We start from the raw sequence: 18,743 nt of genomic DNA on the forward strand, positions 1-18,743 counted from the left end.
AACAGGAGATTCGACGTTTCGGGCACAGGCCCTTCTTCAGGAATGAGCAGAGAGTGTTCAGCAGGAGAAGATAAAAGGTAGGGAGGAGGGACTTGGAGGAGGGGCGTTGGAAATGTGATAGGTGGAAAGAGGTCAAGGTGAGGGTGATAGGTTGGAGTAGGATGGAGGCGGAGAGGTCAAGAAGAAGACTGCAGGTCAGGAAGGCGGTGCCGGGGCTGGAGGGATCCGGCTGAGACAAGGTGGGGGGATGAAGAAACTGGTGAAGTCCAAGTTCATCCCCTGCGGTTGGAGGGTTCCCAGTCGGAAGATAAGACGCTCCTACTCCGACCTATCACCCTCACCTTGACCTCTTTCCACCTATCACATTTCCAACTCCCTCCTCCAAGTCCCTCCTCCCTACCTTTTATCTTCTCCTGCTGAACACTCTCTGCTCATTCCTGAAGAAGGGCCTGTGCCCGAAACGTCGAATCTCCTGTTCCCTTCATTGTGGGAGCCTTGAATATTGTGAAGACTGCCAAGCGTTTCTAGCATTAACCTTTATTACACAACAGGAAAAACATGAAATGAACAAACCAATAAGCTGTTTTTTTCATTTGAGAATCCTTGCCTATACTAAAATGATGACTTCAGCCAACTCAGTTCCATTGGAAGCAATGTTTGTTTTAGAGTCATAGAGTCATAGAGATGTACAGCATGGAAACAGACCCTTTGGTCTGTTTTATGAACTAATAGGATGTGGGTGTGGTTGGTTGGGCCAGGATTTATTGTCCATTCCTAGTTGACACTGAGAAGATAGAGGTGACCTAATTCTTGAATTACTACAAACATGTGGTGTAGGTACATCCACAATGCCATGTGGGAGGGAGTTGCAGGATTATTACCCAGCAACAGTGTTGGAACGCCGATATATTTCCAACTCAGATGTTGAATGCGTTGGAGGGGATCTTGCAGGTGATGGTACTACCATGTGTCTGCTGATCTTGTCCTTCAAGATGGTAGTAGTCATGGGTTTGGAAGGTGCTGTGTAAAACAACCTTGGTGAATTTGTACAGTGCATCTTGTAGATAGTACACACTGCTCCTACTGTGCATCGATGGTGGAGAGGGAGAACGTTTGTGGATGTGTTGGCAATCAAGCTGGCTGCTTTGTCCTGGGTAGTGTCAATTCTAGAATTTTACCAATGTTGGTAAAATTCTAGAATCCATCGTTAAGGATGAGGTTTCTAAATTCTTGGAAGAGCGGGGTTGGATTAGAACAAGTCAACATGGATTTAGTAAGGGGAGGTCATGCCTGACAAACCTGTTAGAATTCTTTAAAGAGGTGACAAGTAGGTTAGACCCGGGAAAGCCAGTGGATGTGGTCTATTTAGACTTCCAAAAGGCCTTTGATAAGGTGCCACATGGGAGGCTGCTGAGTAAGGTGAGGGCCCTTGGTGTTCGAGGTAAGCTACTGGCATGGATTGAGGATTGGCTGTCTGACAGAAGGCAGAGAGTTGGGATAAGAGGTTCTTTTTTGGAATGGCAGCCGGTGACAAGCAGTGTCCCACAGGGTTCAATGTTGGGGCCGCAGCTGTTCACGTTATATATTAATAATCTGGATGAAGGGACTGGGGGCATTCTAGCGAAGTTTGCCGATGATACGAAGATAGGTGGACAGGCAGGTAGTACTGAGGAAGTGGGGAGGCTGCGGAAGGATGTAGACAGTTTGGGAGAGTGGTCCAGGAAATGGCTGATGAAGTTCAATGTGAGCAAATGCGAGGTCTTGCACTTTGGAAAAAGAATACAAGCATGGACTACTTTCTAAACGGTGAGAAAATTCATAAAGCCAAAGTACAAAGGGATCTGGGAGTGCTAGTCGAGGATTCTCTAAAAGTAAACATACAGGTTGAATCCGTAATTAAGAAAGCGAATGCAATGTTGTCATTTATCTCAAGAGGGTTGGAATATAAAAGCAGCGATGTGCTACTAAGACTTTATAAAGCTCTGGTTAGGCCCCATTTGGAGTACTGTGTCCAGTTTTGGGCCCCACACCTCAGGAGGGACATACTGGCACTGAAGCATGTCCAGCAGAGATTCACACGGATGATCCCTGGAATGGTAGGTCTAACATATGAGGAACAGCTGAGGATCCTGGGATTGTACTCATTGGAGTTTAGAAGGTTAAGGGGAGATCTAATAGAAACTTACAAGATAGTACATGGCTTGGAAAGGGTGGACGCTCAGAAATTGTTTCTGTAAGGCAGGGAGACTAGGACCCGTGGACACAGCCTTAAAATTAGAGGGGGTCAATTCAGAACAGAAATGCGGAGACATTTCTTCAGCCAGAGAGTGGTGGGCTTGTGGAATTCATTGCCGCGGAGTGCAGTGGAGGCTGGGACACTAAATGTCTTCAAGGCAGAGATTGATAAATTCTTGATGTCACAAGGAATTAAGGGCTACGGGGAGAATGCAGGTAAGTGGAGTTGAAATGCCCATCAGCCATGATTAAATGGCGGAGTGGACTCGATGGGCCGAATGGCCTTACTTCCATTCCTATGTCTTATGGTCTTAAGCTTCTTTGAGTGTTGTTGGAACTACATTCATCCAGGTAACTCGGAGTATTCAATTACATTTCTGAATTATGCCTTGTAGATGGTGGACAGGATTTGGGAAGTCAGGATGTGAATTACTTGTTGCAGGATTCTTAGCCTCTGGCCAACTCTTTAAACAATAGTATTTACACGGTTAATCCAATTAAGTTTTTGATCAATCGTAACCCCTCAGATATTGATAGTGAGATATTCAGTGATAGTAATGTCATCTCTTATTGGAAATGGTCATTGATCTGCAATTTGGTGGCATAATTATTACTTGTCATTTGTAGCCCAAAACTGGATATTGTCCAGGGTGTGCTGCATTTGGATGTAGCCTGGTTCAATAACTGAGGTTTCAGTGTCAAAGCATTTTGCTCAAGGGCTGGGAAGATTCTGCCCTCAGTAACTGTTTCCTTTAATATAATTGACAATTTAAAATAGAGTGTAGTTAATAGCATTCATGTTCTTTGATTTTTTTTGTTTTAAACAATGAATCTTGTGACTTCATTCATTTAGTCAATCCTTGAGTTTTGGATTTCAAAATTAAAAGTTTTTTTTAAAATCGGCTACCAAGACAATAACAATAGGCCTGCTCTAATCCAGCATTCACAATATTTAAGTGTAACATTTTCAAGCATTTTACAGTGAGACTGACAAGAGTGGAACTTCATACCAATTCATTCACTGCTCATGGATGGTATTAAGCATGGTATATATGGTGGGAAACCTCACTGTGGAGAAATATAAAATCACTGACAGTAACCTCGGTTTCCATGTTAATCTGCACACTGTTGGACTCCCAAAGTAGTTGTCAGTTTTGGTCCAGTAAACGGCAAATGCTGATAGCTTTACCAGCATTACCACTGCAAAGCCCAAGCCAGTTATACTGAGACCAGTTTGCAATGCTGCAAAACAAATTCACTGAATCTTTACACAAATCACTTTTAACATAATTTGCTGAATATTGTAATTTTGCATGAAAAGGCCCAGAGGCAAGGAACATGTTCATATCTGAGGATTTTAGTGTCAAAGCATTTTGGAACATCCTCACTTAGTGGCAACTCCCTGTTTTGTTCTCTGGAGGATATGCCATTAAAGACGAATGGCATTGAACATTGTGCAATTTTCAGTGACCATCCCCACTTCTGACCTTATGATGGGGGAAGGACATCAATGATGCAACTGAAAATGGTTGGGCCTTGGGCACTCCCTTGAGGAACTTCTGCAGAGTTGTCCTGGAGCTGAAGTGATTTACCTTCAACAACCACAACCTCCTTCCTATATTCTAGGTATGACTCTAACCAATGGAGAGATTTCTTCTGATTCCCATTTACTCCAATTTTGTTAGGGGCTCCTTTATGCCATATATGGTCAAATGTGACATCAAAGGGAGTCACTTTCATCTTACCTCTGGAATTCAGCTGTTTTGTCCATGTTTGACCCAAGGCTATAATGAGGTCAAGTACACAGTGACCCTGGCAGAACCCAAACTGGGTGTTACTGAGCAAGTGCTGCTTGTTGGTGACACCTTCTATCACTTTATTGATGATCAAGAGTAAACGGATGGGGTGGTAATTGGTTGGGTTGGATTTGTCCTGCTTTTTGGACACAGGATATATCTGGGCAATTTTCCACATGGGGTCAGGTAAATGCCAGTGTTGCAGATGTTCCAGAAGGGCAGTGGCAAATTCTGGAGCACAACTTTTCAGTACTATTGCAAGAATGCTACTGTCAAGGCTGAGAGCATTTGTAGTATCCAGTGACTCCAACATTTTCTTGATATCACATGGAGTGAATTGAATTGTCTGAAGACAGGCATTTATGAAGCTAGAGGAGCTCTGGCAGAGTTGCCATGTTGCTCAAGGGCTGGGAAGATTCTGCCCTCTGTAACTGTTTTCTTTAATATAATTGACAATTTAAAATAGAGTGTAGTTAATAGCATTCATGTTCTTTGTTTTTTTTCTGTTTTAAACAATGAATCTTGTGACTTCATTCATTTAGTCAATCCTTGAGTTTTGGATTTCAAAATTAAAAGTTTTTTTTTAAATCGGCTACCAAGACAATAACAATAGGCCTGCTCTAATCCAGCGTTCACAATATTTAAGTGTAACATTTTCAAGCATTTTACAGTGAGACTGACAAGAGTGGAACTTCATACCAATTCATTCACTGCTCATGGATGGTATTAAGCATGGTATATATGGTGGGAAACCTCACTGTGGAGAAATATAAAATCACTGACAGTAACCTCGGTTTCCATGTTAATCTGCACACTGTTGGGACTCCCAAAGTAGTTGTCAGTTTTGGTCCAGTAAACGGCAAATGCTGATAGCTTTACCAGCATTACCACTGCAAAACCCAAGCCAGCCATGCTAAGACCAGTTTGCAATGCTGCAAAACAAATTCACTGAATCTTTACACAAATCACGTTTAACATAATTTGCTGAATATTGTAATTTTGCATGAAAAGGCCCAGAGGCAAGGAACATGTTCATATCTAAATGATAAATTATTTGCTACAATAAATGAATTATTCTCCTGATTGTCTCAATAAAACATGATATTGTAACAAAAAAATGAAGCACTACTCTACCCCCTTCTGGAATTTTAAAAAAATTGCTACTTATTCTTTTATGGTAGTCTCACTTCTAAGTAAAAAAAAATTCAAAGCTTAAAATTAAAATACATACCGAAAATCAACAAACTGCATAGATAAAATATGAAAAAAATCATTCACAAAATCTATAATTATACCAAGGCGAGGAGATTTTGCTAATTTCCAGCTGTCTTGATTGAATGATTTCATCTCTGCATTGCGTGCTGTAACCTCCGGTGATGCACCAATGTGTAGAAATGCAGAAACCAAATTAGTCTTAAGGTCTGAATTTGTGAACTGATATTAGGAGACAATAAAATCCAATTGTGAATAAAAAGAACACAAAATCCATGTTTATTATTCGATTCCGTTACCTGGCTATTGTTGGAATGGCACGGCTGGGCACTGCTTCCAAGTTCGTCTCTCACGGCCAAGCATAGTTTGATCCCTGCCGCCCGGGGTAAAGGCAGCATCTGCCTCCCTTTGTTTGCATCAATAATACTGTCATCTGACCTGTCAGTGAGCGGAGGTGAGTTACCCTCATCTCAGATCTTCTCATCACACATCTCCCCCGCGTCACGCCCTACTCTTTTAGCCCAAGGAGGTAACAATTGCTAAGCTGGTGGGGGTGGGAGGAATTCAAGGGACATCCCCCCACCCTTTACTATTGACTGTTGACACATGGGCCACCATAGTAATTGTAAACATAGCAAAACGAATGTCGTGTAAAGGATCAACACAAGCTAATATATATTGATGAGTTTTTAATGTGACAAACGAATCCCATTAAGTTGTAACAATGCGATTATATATGGGACGTTAAATCTTACACGCATGTCATGTTTCATTTTAATTCCTTTATATCTTTAGGTTGCTCTCATGTTTTTATGAAATGTATATTCAACAAGGTTCGACATTTTTGGAGAAGGTTTCAATGCTCATTGTTCCATTGAATATTACTTATTACAGCATCATATTTCTAAAGGTCTTTTACACTCTTAGCTTCACATGTACATTTATTTTGACTGCTCCCTGTACGTTTCCCAAACTTGGATGTGCTCTTGCAATGATGGGCCTTGGCATTTCAAAATTGAAATCCACTGAATTATAAAAGGGTGGGTGGCAGTAGATACAAATGTACATTAAGTCAGAGAGCATGAGATAAGAAAAATATTTGTGTTTATATGGTGCCTTTCATGACCCGAGGATATCAACAATAAACTTCAAGCCAATAAAGTATTTTAGAAGTCATACTAAAGATGGTAACAATTTACAAACAGCAAATTTCTACAAACAGCAAAATGCTCTGGAAGAGATTCTACTAGTTGATTGAGGGAGAAATATTGGCCAGAAAAACTCCCCTGCTTTTCTTCAAAATAATATCATGGAATATCTTACACCAGCTAAATGTGCACGCACCATTCTGTTTATCATTTCAACTAAAAGATGGCACCCCCAATTGTACAGCATTCCTTCAGCTGCAAGTCAGGACAAATTTTTGTGCTCAAGTCTCTGGAACAGGACTTGAATGCAGCACAGTGCTACCAACTGAGCCACAGAGAACATACAACATAGTTCCTGGTGTTGGTTTTACAGTTTATACTTTTAGTGCACACTTGATCCAAAATCTGGAAATGCAATAAACAGTGGGAAGGACAGATTCTGAGATGAAGGCCAAACTGGGTGAAATGGTCAAATAAAACTTTACTTTTTTTTAAATCCAAAGAACTGGGAATCAGAAATAAAAACAGAAATTGCTGGGAAAACTCAGCAGGTCTGGCAGCATCTGTGGAGAGAAAGCAGATATAACGCTTCAGGTACAGTAACCTTTCTTCAGAATCTCAGAATAAAACATTATGGTGAGAAGTGTGAGGTGGAAAAGGAAGAAAGTGGTTAGGCAACAGAAATTAAATATTTATAATTTGACAGTGAGCACAGGAAGAGCCCAGAGGGTTCAAATACACAAACCTTTCAAGTTGAAAGGGCAATTTGATAAAGGCTATTTTAAGATCTGCATTTAAATCCTTAGCTTTAGAGGTACAGAGTCAAAAAGATAATTACACTGCACTTTTATAAATCACAGGTTATATCTTAAATGGAGCACTGTGCTCAATTCTGGCATTACACTTTAAAAATATGAGAGAATGAGACATTTACCATAACTGTACCAGGGCTGAGGGAATTCAGTTACAACATGGGACCAGACAGGCTGAGATTGTTCTTCTGACAACAAAGATGACTAAGTAGGGATGTAAACGTGATTGTCCAAAATGACAGAGTTTGCAAGTAAATATTGTTCCCCCTGATAAGGTGGGCCAGAAACCAGGGTTAAGGTAATTGGGAGAACTAAATGAGATGATTTTTTAAAAAAAACAGTACAAAGTTATCATTTGGAATGTATTGGCTGAAAGGTAATGGAGGCAGATTCAATAGGAACTTTTAGAAGGGAATTCAATATCCTTGAGAAGGAAATATTTGCAGGTGATCATATGGAAACAGTGGGAAGATTGGATTAATTGAATAGTCTTTTCACACAGCCAAAAAGCAGCTTCCTTCATTATTACAATGTTCTAATTCCAGTAAACCTTCAACTTAAAGAGTTCATTAATGCTTTTAATCAAATTCCTCATCATGGTTTGCTTAATTTTCTCCACTTCTTTTACGTTGACAACATGCCAGATTTGTGCAATTTATGCAAGCTGTCTAAACTGGCAATGAAACTCTCAAAACACATAGATTGAAAAATAGACAATTTTAAGGATACTTTCAACTCTTTACAAATCACTGCAATGCTAAAGATTCTGTGCAAATTCTGAGTCAGGCACCAGTAGGACACATGAGAAGTAATGTGAGTGTTGTTAGGAGTAGGAGTTCGCACCCCATAGAGTCATAGGGATGTACAGCGAGACTTGATTTCAGTGCTGTGCCTAAATACATGATAAAACCACCTCAAGGATTCCTTCAACATCTTGGGAATTTAAAGTTAAATGTTGAGATAAATGTTCAGACTGTAAAAGATACATCTAACAATATTCAATATGAATTTCAAGAAGAGCTTTATGTCTATGTGCGTGGACCAATCCCTGAAAATGTAAGCTCCAAACAGGAAACATATTATATTAAATAAGGACATGGAGAAACCTAAATCCAGCACAGTCTGTGGAGAGAGAAAATAGAGGTAAAGTTTTGAGCCCAACATATTCCAAAGTCATAAAGGACTCAAAATGTAACTTGGTTTCTCGCTCTGCAGATGCTGCCAGAGCAGAGTTTCTCTAGCACTTGGTTTTTATTTCAGATCCTCCAGCATCCGCAGCATTTGCTTTTAGTGTATAAAAGATATTCCCTGCCTCAAATTCACCCCATCATTGTTGGTCTTTGACAGATCACAACTTAACTTTGCAAATAAAGAAGGCACCTGAAAGAAGTGACATTCCATCTTAACCAGAAACAAACCAATTCTTAGTGTTGGAAATTAAAGTGAGTATCTCCATACTTTTCTAAATTGCCTAAATGCTATCTCAGAAAGTGTTTCAAATGGAACAGCAATATTTCATTAATTTTCAATGAATGAATGAAACAGATTTTCTTTTATCTTGTTACTATGACTGCCTGTTTTCCTACATTACAACGACTGCACTTCAACCCAATTCATTGCCCATTGTGTTGTTTGAAAGGCATATTGAGAAAATAGAAAACCAGATGTACAATGAAACAAAAATCATTTACAAAACCTGTCAGTTACACAGTATCACAAGGTTGCAAAAAAGCCAAAATCCATCTAGTTTACCTTCTACTGTTCTGATAGTTACATTATGTAAGAAAATTGCAGATGTTGCCTAATCAGAATAATTCTTTTCTACCTCAAACAAACAGAGGTATAAGATGAAGAATGCATTCCCGACTCTCCATCCCGACAGCAGTGGAGAGTTTTGTGAACCATTGGACCAAATTAATTTGTTCCTTCAAATCATGTTTCACTTCTAAATGTCATGCTCCAACTTACTCAGTTTGCATTTTAAATTATTCTGAAAGAAAACAATCTTTTCTGTATGTGAATAAATCAAGATTATTTCCATTACAAAAATAGCAAAGAGCTGCACATGCTAGACATCAGTAGAAATCTTAATTTCACTCGAACAAAGCATTGGTGATAATATGCAGTTCTGAAGAGAAAGTCTGTAATGCTTTCTGTTCACAACAAAAGAATCTCACAATTTATTTTTTGACCAGTTTAATAATTTATTTTGGATATATATTTCCTCAAGTATAATTTTACCATTTGACTGGCATGCAACCTTTAATCTGGGCGTCCTCCAGGTATCCATCATAAAGTTCCCTGAGATGCAATATAAGTTCTTCAATGTTTGCACCAGTTAGTGCTGATACTGGAATTATTACACGCTTCCTTAACTTTTCTCGAAGCAGAACAAGGTTGGCTTTGGACTCTGGAAGGTCTATTTTGTTCCCAATTATACAAAATGGTCTCTCTGATAATCCTGTATCATATTGCTCCAGTTCATACTTTAAATCTTCCAGCTGCTGCCAGGGATCTGACTTTGAAAGATCGAGCACAAACAGTAGAAAGCGGCAACGTTCAATGTGTCTCAGGAAGGCAATTCCTAGGCCTTTGTTTCTGTGAGCTTCTCTGATGATTCCAGGGATATCTGCAACTGCAGAAACGAAATGCACAATTACAGCCACTTCAAGTTAGTTTGTGATGAAAATATATGTTGTTCCTTATCTAAAAATACAATTGATATAGGCATATACACAATGAATTTTAAAAGGACTAAAACCTTTGTGGGAGGCAATTCTTGTTCAGTGTTAAAAACATACACCAACACTGAAAGGTTACTTTTTTTGTTTTTTCCTAATGTAAAACTCTTTTGTATTGTCTGCTTTCTTCACCCACCCAATAGTAGCAGTCATGCCTTCAGCTATCTCAGCCCTAAACCTTCCTGCAACTGTATCTCTCTACACTGCTTAAAACCTACTTTTTGAATATAGAAATAGAACATAGAACAATACAGCACAGAACAGACCTTTTGGCCCTCGATGTTGCGTCGACCTGTGAAATATTCTCAGCTCAACCCCTACACTATCCCAAAATCAACATTATATGTTTGATCACCTTGTCTCTTCTAATATCTTCTTGCTTTGGCTTACAGTCAATTTTATTTTGCCTGATTACAAGCCTTGAAAAATGCCTTTTGGTAAAACTTCAACAATTAAGGGCATTTATAGGTCACACAGCATGGAAGCAGACCCTAAATAACTGGTTAGTTATATCGCATTGTGGAGCAGCTGAGAAATAAAGAATATCCTCTATGCTTGAAGCGTAGGTCATCAGTATTTTGACTGGGATGTTTTGGTGCTGTTGTTGGAATGGAAACCAAACTCCAGCATTCTTTTTATGATCAAGACAGCAGTTATAAAAGTGAGTGCTGGAGAAGTTCAGTAGGTCTTACAGCATCTATGGAGAGAGAAACAGAATTAAACATTGAATCTGATACTATTTCTTTAGAACATTAATTCTGTTTCTGTCCCCACAAATGTTGCCAGACATGCTGAATTGTGTTGAATATTTCTGTGTTTGTTTGAGATGTCACACTATAGAGGACTCTCGATTATCCGGCATTCGATTATCTGTATACTGGATTATCCAGCAAGCTCACGAGGTCCCGATGCTTGGCTACATTATGTTATCCGGAATTCAATTAACCGAACAAAATAGCCCTTGCCCGTGTCCTTTGAATGATTGAGGTTCCTCTGTATTTTGCTGTACAGAAAAAGTGAAAACAGGGTCGCACCTTTGCTGAAATTAGGTTTGAAACTGAACAAAGCTTAAACTCATAGACAGATAATCTTTTTGTTATAATTCCCTCATGAAGGCTCACACGTGAAGCAGTGTCTTGTGAGCAAGTCACAAAACGGCAACAGTAATTGAGCAAACACACCCTGCCAGGGAGTCCAGCATTCAAAAAGGCAACAACAGAGCTGATGTAGGTGAAAAGATAATGGAATCTAAAATACAAATCCTGGATTAGAAGCATTCCTCCCTAAATGTACAGACAACTGTCAGACTTATTTCTTAAGAAGGAAAAAAGGCATCATTAAACTTTCAAAGTAGAAACTTAATCTTAAGTCACTCAATTTCAACAGAAAACAAGCAATGTAAAAAGGCACATGTAACAACATGATTTACCTGCAATCTGCTCAAAGTCTTGATAATGCACCACACCAACATGAGGGTTTAATGTAGTAAATGGGTAATCTGCTACTGCTGGCCGGGCATTTGAGATTGCTCGCAGAAGAGAGGATTTTCCAGCATTGGGAAAACCAACCTTATCACAATAGAAAATAAGGTTAAGTTTTCTTGCCAAGTAATGCTGGACCAAAACAAATGCAGTTCAATCAATTATGTTTTAAAAAGGGTTAAAAAATAAGCATTTGAAGATAATAGCAATAATCGTTTCAATAACGATTAAGAAAATTGATCCTGTAACAGTGATGTGCTCAAACATAGCAAAATCTGTTACACTTCAAATTTCTTACTTCACTCATCGAACTTAGTTACTATTACTTCTCCCAGGCACCTGAAGGCCCCTGACTGATTTCAGACACACTCCCATATTAATTCCTCCTACATTCTGTAAGAAACTAGTCAGCAATCTAATGTGGTGGGGACAATTACAGACCAACAAACTGGATATTTTAAATTAAAGACATGAATAGTCAGGTAACAGTTGTACAGCTAGTTTTACCTATTTCACAAGATTCTGCATAAATACCAAATTAACAAATTACATACTGTACATTAATGATTTAGTCTAGGGTTCCTAACAGCCTTGTTACGGGTAAAAGGTAAGCAAGACTCTTGTCTGTCTTGCTGTTCCATTCCTTTCATATCACAAAGTATGAAAGGAAGCCAAAAGCCTAATATCGGTGCTTGGCCCCTCAGCTAATGGTTTTGTAGGATTGGTTTTTTGGAGCTGCCAATCAGTGAAAATAACCACAGTGAATCTGGTAGCTCCCTTCTTATTGGCGTTGGTGCTATGGCAACCATATCATCTGATGAGACTAAGATTGTATTCTGGTGGCCTTGGTGGTGTAAATATCTTTTGATGGTGATAAGTGATCCTTATTATTTCAAACAGATCCACCAATTCTGCTAAGCAGTTTATTGCAGCCGATATCGCTTTTAAAAGAAAAACCTGATTATTTCATCTTTTATCTCACTGCATTTGTGGAAATTAAAATGACTCCCAAGTTTCTTTATATCAGCAACTGTGCTTGCACACCATTGACTTTACAGTAGTTTAGGAAGTCACAAATGGTGCAAATCTTTGCATTGATTTATTCCGCCATGAAGTGTGATGAGCTAAGTCATTATAAATTACTCATCACTAGGCCAATCTCTCAATGGTTTCCACTTTGAATCCGCTTATCTAATGTAGCAAAGAGATAACAATGATTAAAAATATTAAGGGTTCATTAAAAAGGTATGACAAGTTTCATTTGTCAACCAATATAATCGAAAGATAGGCAGGTCAGGTGAACTGGCCATGCTAAATTGCACACAGTGTTAGGTGTGTTAGTCAGGGGTAAACATAGGGTAGGGGAATGGGTTTGGGTGGGTTTCTCTTCGGATGGGCAGCGTGGACTTGTTGGGCTGAAGGGCCTGTTTCTACACTGTAGAGAATCTAATGAGAATCTAATCTAATATAGAGCTTGACAGAGAAGATAAAGATGAGCAGTAGGGAGAATGTGGAAGGGATAAGCCACTGGCTGTTCTTGGTCAATTTCTGGCAGTTAAGTAATGCCTCAAGGCAGGAGTCATTTGTCAGTAACATAAATGGCTTTCTAATTAAAACACTCAGTGTTGACATTATTTAAGTTATCAGTATCAAGTACATTGATTCATAGACAAACCATGTTGAATGGAAGTCATAGAACTTTCAGGCATCATTAAAAAGAATGAGTTCAATAAGAAAATGCAGGATAGAAATAGTTTCATTTAATTAATTCTGATAAAGTACATCTGAACTTTTGCCCATGGGATGAATACTTTGAATCAGAAATCAGACACAAATTAAAGTTACACAAAGTATAGCCTTACATGGTTAACCAAGGTATTTTCAGTCACGGCATTGTGCTGCATTGTTAAAAAGTAGCAAGAACAGCTTGCATCTTTACATACCATCCCAGCATGAGCAATGGTTCTGAGCTCCAGCTGCAAGACCCGTTCCTGACCAAGGTCCCCAGGAGTAGCAGTCATTGGTGCCCGATTTTCATTTGACAGAAAGAAGCGATTGCCCTTGCCACCAAGTCCCCCATAGACAGCGACATATTCCTCTTCATGAGATGACAGATCAGCCACGACCTTCCCATTTTCTTTGACTACAGTACCAATCGGCACCTGAGACCATAACAATAATTTAATTTAGCCAATAAAAACTCAAAGATTCTAAACCTTGAGAAATTTTTGTTACCCACCAATACGTAAGTGTGAGGTGCCTTTTTTCCGTAACAGTTTTTACTTCCGCCAGATTCTCCATTATTGCCGCGATAAAGGGATACAATAGAGGACAGTGATTTTATTTGCCGAGCAACTGAAAAATGAATTAAAATTTTATAAGTTACCAAACAAGAAAATAAACCTGAAGCTGAGATTTAATTCATTAACAAGTCAGGAAAACAATTAAGATTTTTTTTCCCTTTAGATATAGCTGCCAAAAAGTCACCATCAATAATGTTCTACAGCAGTAAGAATAAAACAGTGACACGTTGCATGGTGGAATGCACACCTGCCTCATGAAGAAGACTATTGCACTGCTTTTTTATCAACGCAAACAAAACAACACTACAAAGAAGTCACAGTGTGAAGCCTTGACGCTGTGACAACCATTATTATTACACAAGTGAAACAAAACAACACAATTTCTTTACACCACCATTTTATTCTGGAAAACTGCTTAGGACTTTTTGTATTGTGCAAAACTAGCATGAGATAGCATTTAAAAACAAACTAAATACAAGGTTACAATGTTTACAATGCACTGTAATTCTCTAATGCTTTCAATTATTTCCAAATTGGAATCTAGAAATGCAAATTAGATTTTTAAAAAATGTCTAAATTGACAGGGTTTCGACCGATCAATGATTACATTGCACATTTAGAATATGACCAACTTTTATGAAACAGAAGTCCTTTTGCCCTCATGGTGAACAGCTGGATCAATGACATGACACAAGGATGAGCAAAAGGTGCTCTCCCTGTATCCCCACCAATATTCATCATTCACCAAAGCTCAGACAAAACAAGGCTTCATAGCTGCTTGCTCAAAAATCTCAAGCTTCAAAGAACACCAGGCTCCGGGCCCCCGTCTGCACGGAGACAGGCTCCGGGCCCCCGTCTGCACGGAGACAGGCTCCGGGCCCCGGTCAGCACGGAGTCAGGCTCCGGGCCCCGGTCAGCACGGAAACAGGCTCCGGGCCCCGGTCAGCACGGAAACAGGCTCCGGGCCCCGGTCAGCAAGGAGAGAGTCTCCGGGCCCCGGTCAGCAAGGAGAGAGTCTCCGGGCCCCGGTCTGCACGGAGTCAGACTCCGGGCCGCGGTCTGCACGAAGTCAGGCTCCGGGCCGCGGTCTGCACGAAGTCCGAAGTCAGGCTCCGGGCCCCGGTCACCACGGAGACAGGCTCCGGGCCCCGGTCACCACGGAGGCAGGCTCAAGGCCCGGACAGCACGGAGTCAGGCTCCAGGCCCCGGTCACCACGGTGACAGGCTCCAGGCCCCGGTCACCACGGTGACAGGCTCCAGGCCCCGGTCACCACGGAGGCAGGCTCAAGGCCCGGACAGCACGGAGTCAGGCTCCAGGCCCCGGTCACCACGGAGAGAGGCTCCAGGCCACGTCAGCACGGAGAGAGGCTCCAGGCCACGTCAGCACGGAGAGAGGCTCCAGCCCTGGTCTGCACGGAGAGAGGCTCCAGGCACCGGTCTGCACGGAGACAGGCTCCAGGCCCCGGTCTGCACGGAGACAGGCTCCAGGCCCCGGTCTGCACGGAGACAGGCTCCAGGCACCAGTCACCACAGAGACAGGCTTCAGGCCCCGGTCAGCACGGAGAGAGGCTCCAGGTTCCGGTCGGCAAAGTGACAGGCTCCGGGCCACGGTCAGGACGAAGACAGCCTCCGGGCCGCGGTCAGAACGGAGACAGGCTCCAGGCACCGGTCTGCACGGAGACATGCTCCAGCTCCCGGTCAGCATGGAGAGAGGTTCCAAATCCCGGTCAGCACGGAGACAAGCTCCAGGCCCTGGTCAGCATAGAGAGACGCTCCAGGCCCCGGTCAGCACGGAGAGAGGCTCTAGGCCCTGGTCAGGACAGAGTCAGGCTCCAGGTCCCGGTCAGCACGGAGCCAGGCCCCAGACCCCGGTGTGCACGGAGTCAGGCTCCAGGCCCCGGTCAGCACGGAGCCAGGCCCCAAGCCCCGGTCAGCATGGAGAGAGGCTCCAGACCCCGGTCAGCACGGAGCCAGGCCCCAGTCAGCATGGAGAGAGGTTGCAGGCCCCGGTCTGCATGGAGCCAGGCCCTAGGCCCCGATCAGCATGGAGAGAGGCCCAGGCCCCGGTCAGCACGGAGTGAGGCTCCAGGCCCCGGTCAGCACGCAGGCCCCGGTCAGCACGGAGTGAGGCTCCAGGCCCCGGTCAGCACGGAGTGAGGCTCCAGGCCCTGGTCAGCACGGAGAGAGGCTCCAGGCCCCGGTCAGCACGGAGAGGCGCTCTAGGCCACGGTCAGGCTCCAGGTCCCGGTCAGCACGGAGCCAGGCCCCAGGCCCTGGTCAGCATGGAGAGAGGTTGCAGGCCCCGGTCTGCACGGAGAGAGGCTCCAGGCCCCGGTCAGCACTGAGAGAGGCTCCAGGCCCCGGTCAGCACTGAGAGAGGCGCTCTAGGCCACGGTCAGGCTCCAGGTCCCGGTCAGCACGGAGCCAGGCCCCAGGCCCCGGTCTGCATGGAGTCAGGCTCCAGGCCCCGGTCAGCATGGAGCCAGGCCCCAAGCCCCGGTCAGCATGGAGAGAGGCTCCAGGCCCTGGTCAGCACGGAGCCAGGCCCGAGGCCCCGGTCAGCACGGAGCCAGGCCCCAGGCCCCGGTCAGCACGGAGAGAGGCCCCAGGCCCCGGTCAGCACGGAGCCAGGCCCCAGGCCCTGGTCAGCATGGAGAGAGGTTACAGGACCCGGTCTGCACAGAGCCAGGTCCTAGGTCCCGGTCAGCACGGAGAGAGGCTCCAGGCCCCGGTCAGCACGGAGAGAGGCTCCAGGCCCCGGTCGGCACGGAGAGAGGCTCCAGGCCCCGGTCGGCACGGAGAGAGGCTCCAGGCCCCGGTCGGCACGGAGAGGGGCTCCAGGCCCTGGTCGGCACGGAGAGAGGCTCCAGGCCCCGGTCGGCACGGAGAGAGGCTCCAGGACCCGGTCGGCACGGAGAGAGGCTCCAGGACCCGGGTCAGCATGGAGAGAGGCTCCAGGCCCCGGGTCAGCATCAGCAGTAGAGACTCCACTCTTTTCTTAAAAGAGACATCACTCAGGACTTTCTTAACAGCTTGGAGTATATCTCGTGAATAACTGAGCCATACAACCAGATTCAATTCTGCACTATGTAGAATTAGCAAACATATATGATAGCAACAGCATGCTTGCTTCGATTAACCTCAGCACATCCTGAGTAAAGGACGACAAATAAATATGGAATCATAATGACTATCCAGTGACCTCTCCAAGAAGTTTTATACACATCAGGTTTAAGTATGATTACAATGCCCTCCAGATTCAAACAGCCAACTGATGCTAATGAATGAATACTGGCCCCTCCTGGAGGGCAAGCACCACTCACCAATCATAAGAAACAATCTACCTTTTAAAATAACATGTCCTCCATCCCCTCCATTTCCACCATCAGGTCCTCCAAATTCTTTGCGGGGTTCACTGTGGAAGGTGCATATTCCATCACCACCTCTCCCTCCATTCACTCTGACTGTACGGTGATCCACAAAATAACGAGTCTAAATGATAAGAAATGTTATGGCTTGAAATTACGTTACAATCCTATTATTAAACAAAAACTCCTTAAAGCAAAGTGATCTAACTATGTGAATAAATTCCCTCAAAAGATATCAAAAATGACTCTTCTTCTTGTAAGAGAACTTTACATATATAGATTTATGGAACTGTAGCCACTCACATTTCTTGGTAATTCATGATTGTGATCATAGAGAGTACTGTAAACAATGCCCTGGATGCTGTGGTAATAAAATGGTGAGATTACAGCACTCACTGTAAGAAATAAATAAGACAGCAACTTCCCGCTTTTATAATGCACAGTTAAATTGCTAAAAATCAGGAAATTGCTTTCAGGGTTGCCTGGTCACCCCTGAAGCTGATCTACACTGGTACCTCTTCAAGAGACTTGATTTTCCAACACATGAAAAGGCATGGAGTTGTGGAACTTATCCAATACAATCCCATAAGCATACCAGAAAAAAACATTTAACAGCATCATAAATCCACCAAGCAACTTTTTTGGCAGTGAAACTTTAAATTGTGCAGTCTTATTTGTTCAGATTTTTCTATCTGCTTAATCCACTACTCTTTTCGCCCTTTATTTTGTTGAATACACATAATTCAACATTAATTAACCTAAGTTTACCTGGTTAGACTCTGCATGTTTCAGTAAGTACTGTTCAATTTGATTAGTTAAAGAGACATAGCTCCAAGAAACCCTGTAGAGGGTATCATGCTACTGGTCTCTTTAATAATCATAAATTCCATTACAAAACTTTACACTGAATCTGTAAACAGTAATTGTAATAAATAACTGCCATCATTCAGCTGCTGCTGGTTACAAAATGAATGCATATTCATAGTCATTATATGGCTACTAGAATTCTTTTTTCTACCTTCTAATTGTATACCTTTCAAAGTTACTAAGACATCTGAAGATTTTAAGAAAGACTGATTAATATTACCAGTTTCTTTTCAGAAAGCTCTTTCTTCTTCCTGAGGCCTCGAGCTTTGGAGTATTTCAAGCAACTTATGGAGAAACTTCGCACCAGTGTTGTTGGCTTAAACGTATACCAACAAATAACATGCCACATGTCGACATAACCAAACACCTTCTATGGAAATCTGCAGTGGAAGCAACTTTATGAGTGATGGGGTTTGTCTTAGACAGGTAGGCTGACAAATATAAATATTAAATAACAAATCAATAACAATTTTATTCATATTGAACTTCTAACATATTAAAAGTCACTAACTACTTAGAGTCATAGAGATGTACAGCATGGACACAGACCCTTCGGTCCAACCCGTCCATGCTGACCAGATATCCCAACCCAATCTAGTCCCACCTGCCAGCACCCGGCCCATATTCCTCCAAACCCTTCCTATTCATATACCCATCACACCCAATCAAATGCCTCTTAGCTGTTTTCCCTGGAGTGTCGGAGGCTGAGGGGTGACCTTGCAGAGGTTTATAAGATCATGAGGGGCACGGATAGGATTAATAGACAAAGTCTTTTCCCTG

At 42.5% G+C, this 18,743-nt stretch overlaps 2 protein-coding genes across 6 annotated transcripts in view; both read right to left on the reverse strand.

The window, feature by feature from the left end:
- Positions 1 to 5,738, reverse strand: part of LOC122560219 (uncharacterized protein SCO4629-like) — a 38,691-nt gene extending 32,953 nt beyond the window's left edge. The window contains exon 1 of one of the 2 annotated variants that reach the window (XM_043710650.1): positions 5,543 to 5,738. The gene's annotated coding sequence lies outside the window, so the exon portion shown is untranslated. Of the gene's footprint in view, positions 1 to 5,326; positions 5,346 to 5,542 lie in introns of those variants that run through there. The other variant, XM_043710651.1, reaches the window with a different exon arrangement.
- A 3,648-nt stretch (positions 5,739 to 9,386) lies between these two features.
- Positions 9,387 to 18,743, reverse strand: part of mtg2 (mitochondrial ribosome-associated GTPase 2) — a 20,747-nt gene continuing 11,390 nt past the window's right edge. For 2 of the 4 annotated variants that reach the window (XM_043710647.1, XM_043710644.1), the window contains 6 exons: positions 18,184 to 18,343; positions 17,073 to 17,220; positions 13,665 to 13,780; positions 13,369 to 13,587; positions 11,374 to 11,512; positions 9,387 to 9,838 (listed from right to left, as the gene is read on the reverse strand). In XM_043710647.1, coding sequence (XP_043566582.1) covers positions 9,441 to 9,838; positions 11,374 to 11,512; positions 13,369 to 13,587; positions 13,665 to 13,780; positions 17,073 to 17,220; positions 18,184 to 18,312 — 1,149 coding nt within the window. In that variant the 5' untranslated portion in view covers positions 18,313 to 18,343 and the 3' untranslated portion in view covers positions 9,387 to 9,440. Of the gene's footprint in view, positions 9,839 to 11,373; positions 11,513 to 13,368; positions 13,588 to 13,664; positions 13,781 to 17,072; positions 17,221 to 18,183; positions 18,359 to 18,743 lie in introns of all 4 variants that reach the window. The other 2 variants (XM_043710646.1, XM_043710648.1) reach the window with 2 other exon arrangements.

The sequence above is a fragment of the Chiloscyllium plagiosum genome, chromosome 20, assembly GCF_004010195.1.
Source record: "Chiloscyllium plagiosum isolate BGI_BamShark_2017 chromosome 20, ASM401019v2, whole genome shotgun sequence".
NCBI lineage: Eukaryota > Metazoa > Chordata > Chondrichthyes > Orectolobiformes > Hemiscylliidae > Chiloscyllium > Chiloscyllium plagiosum.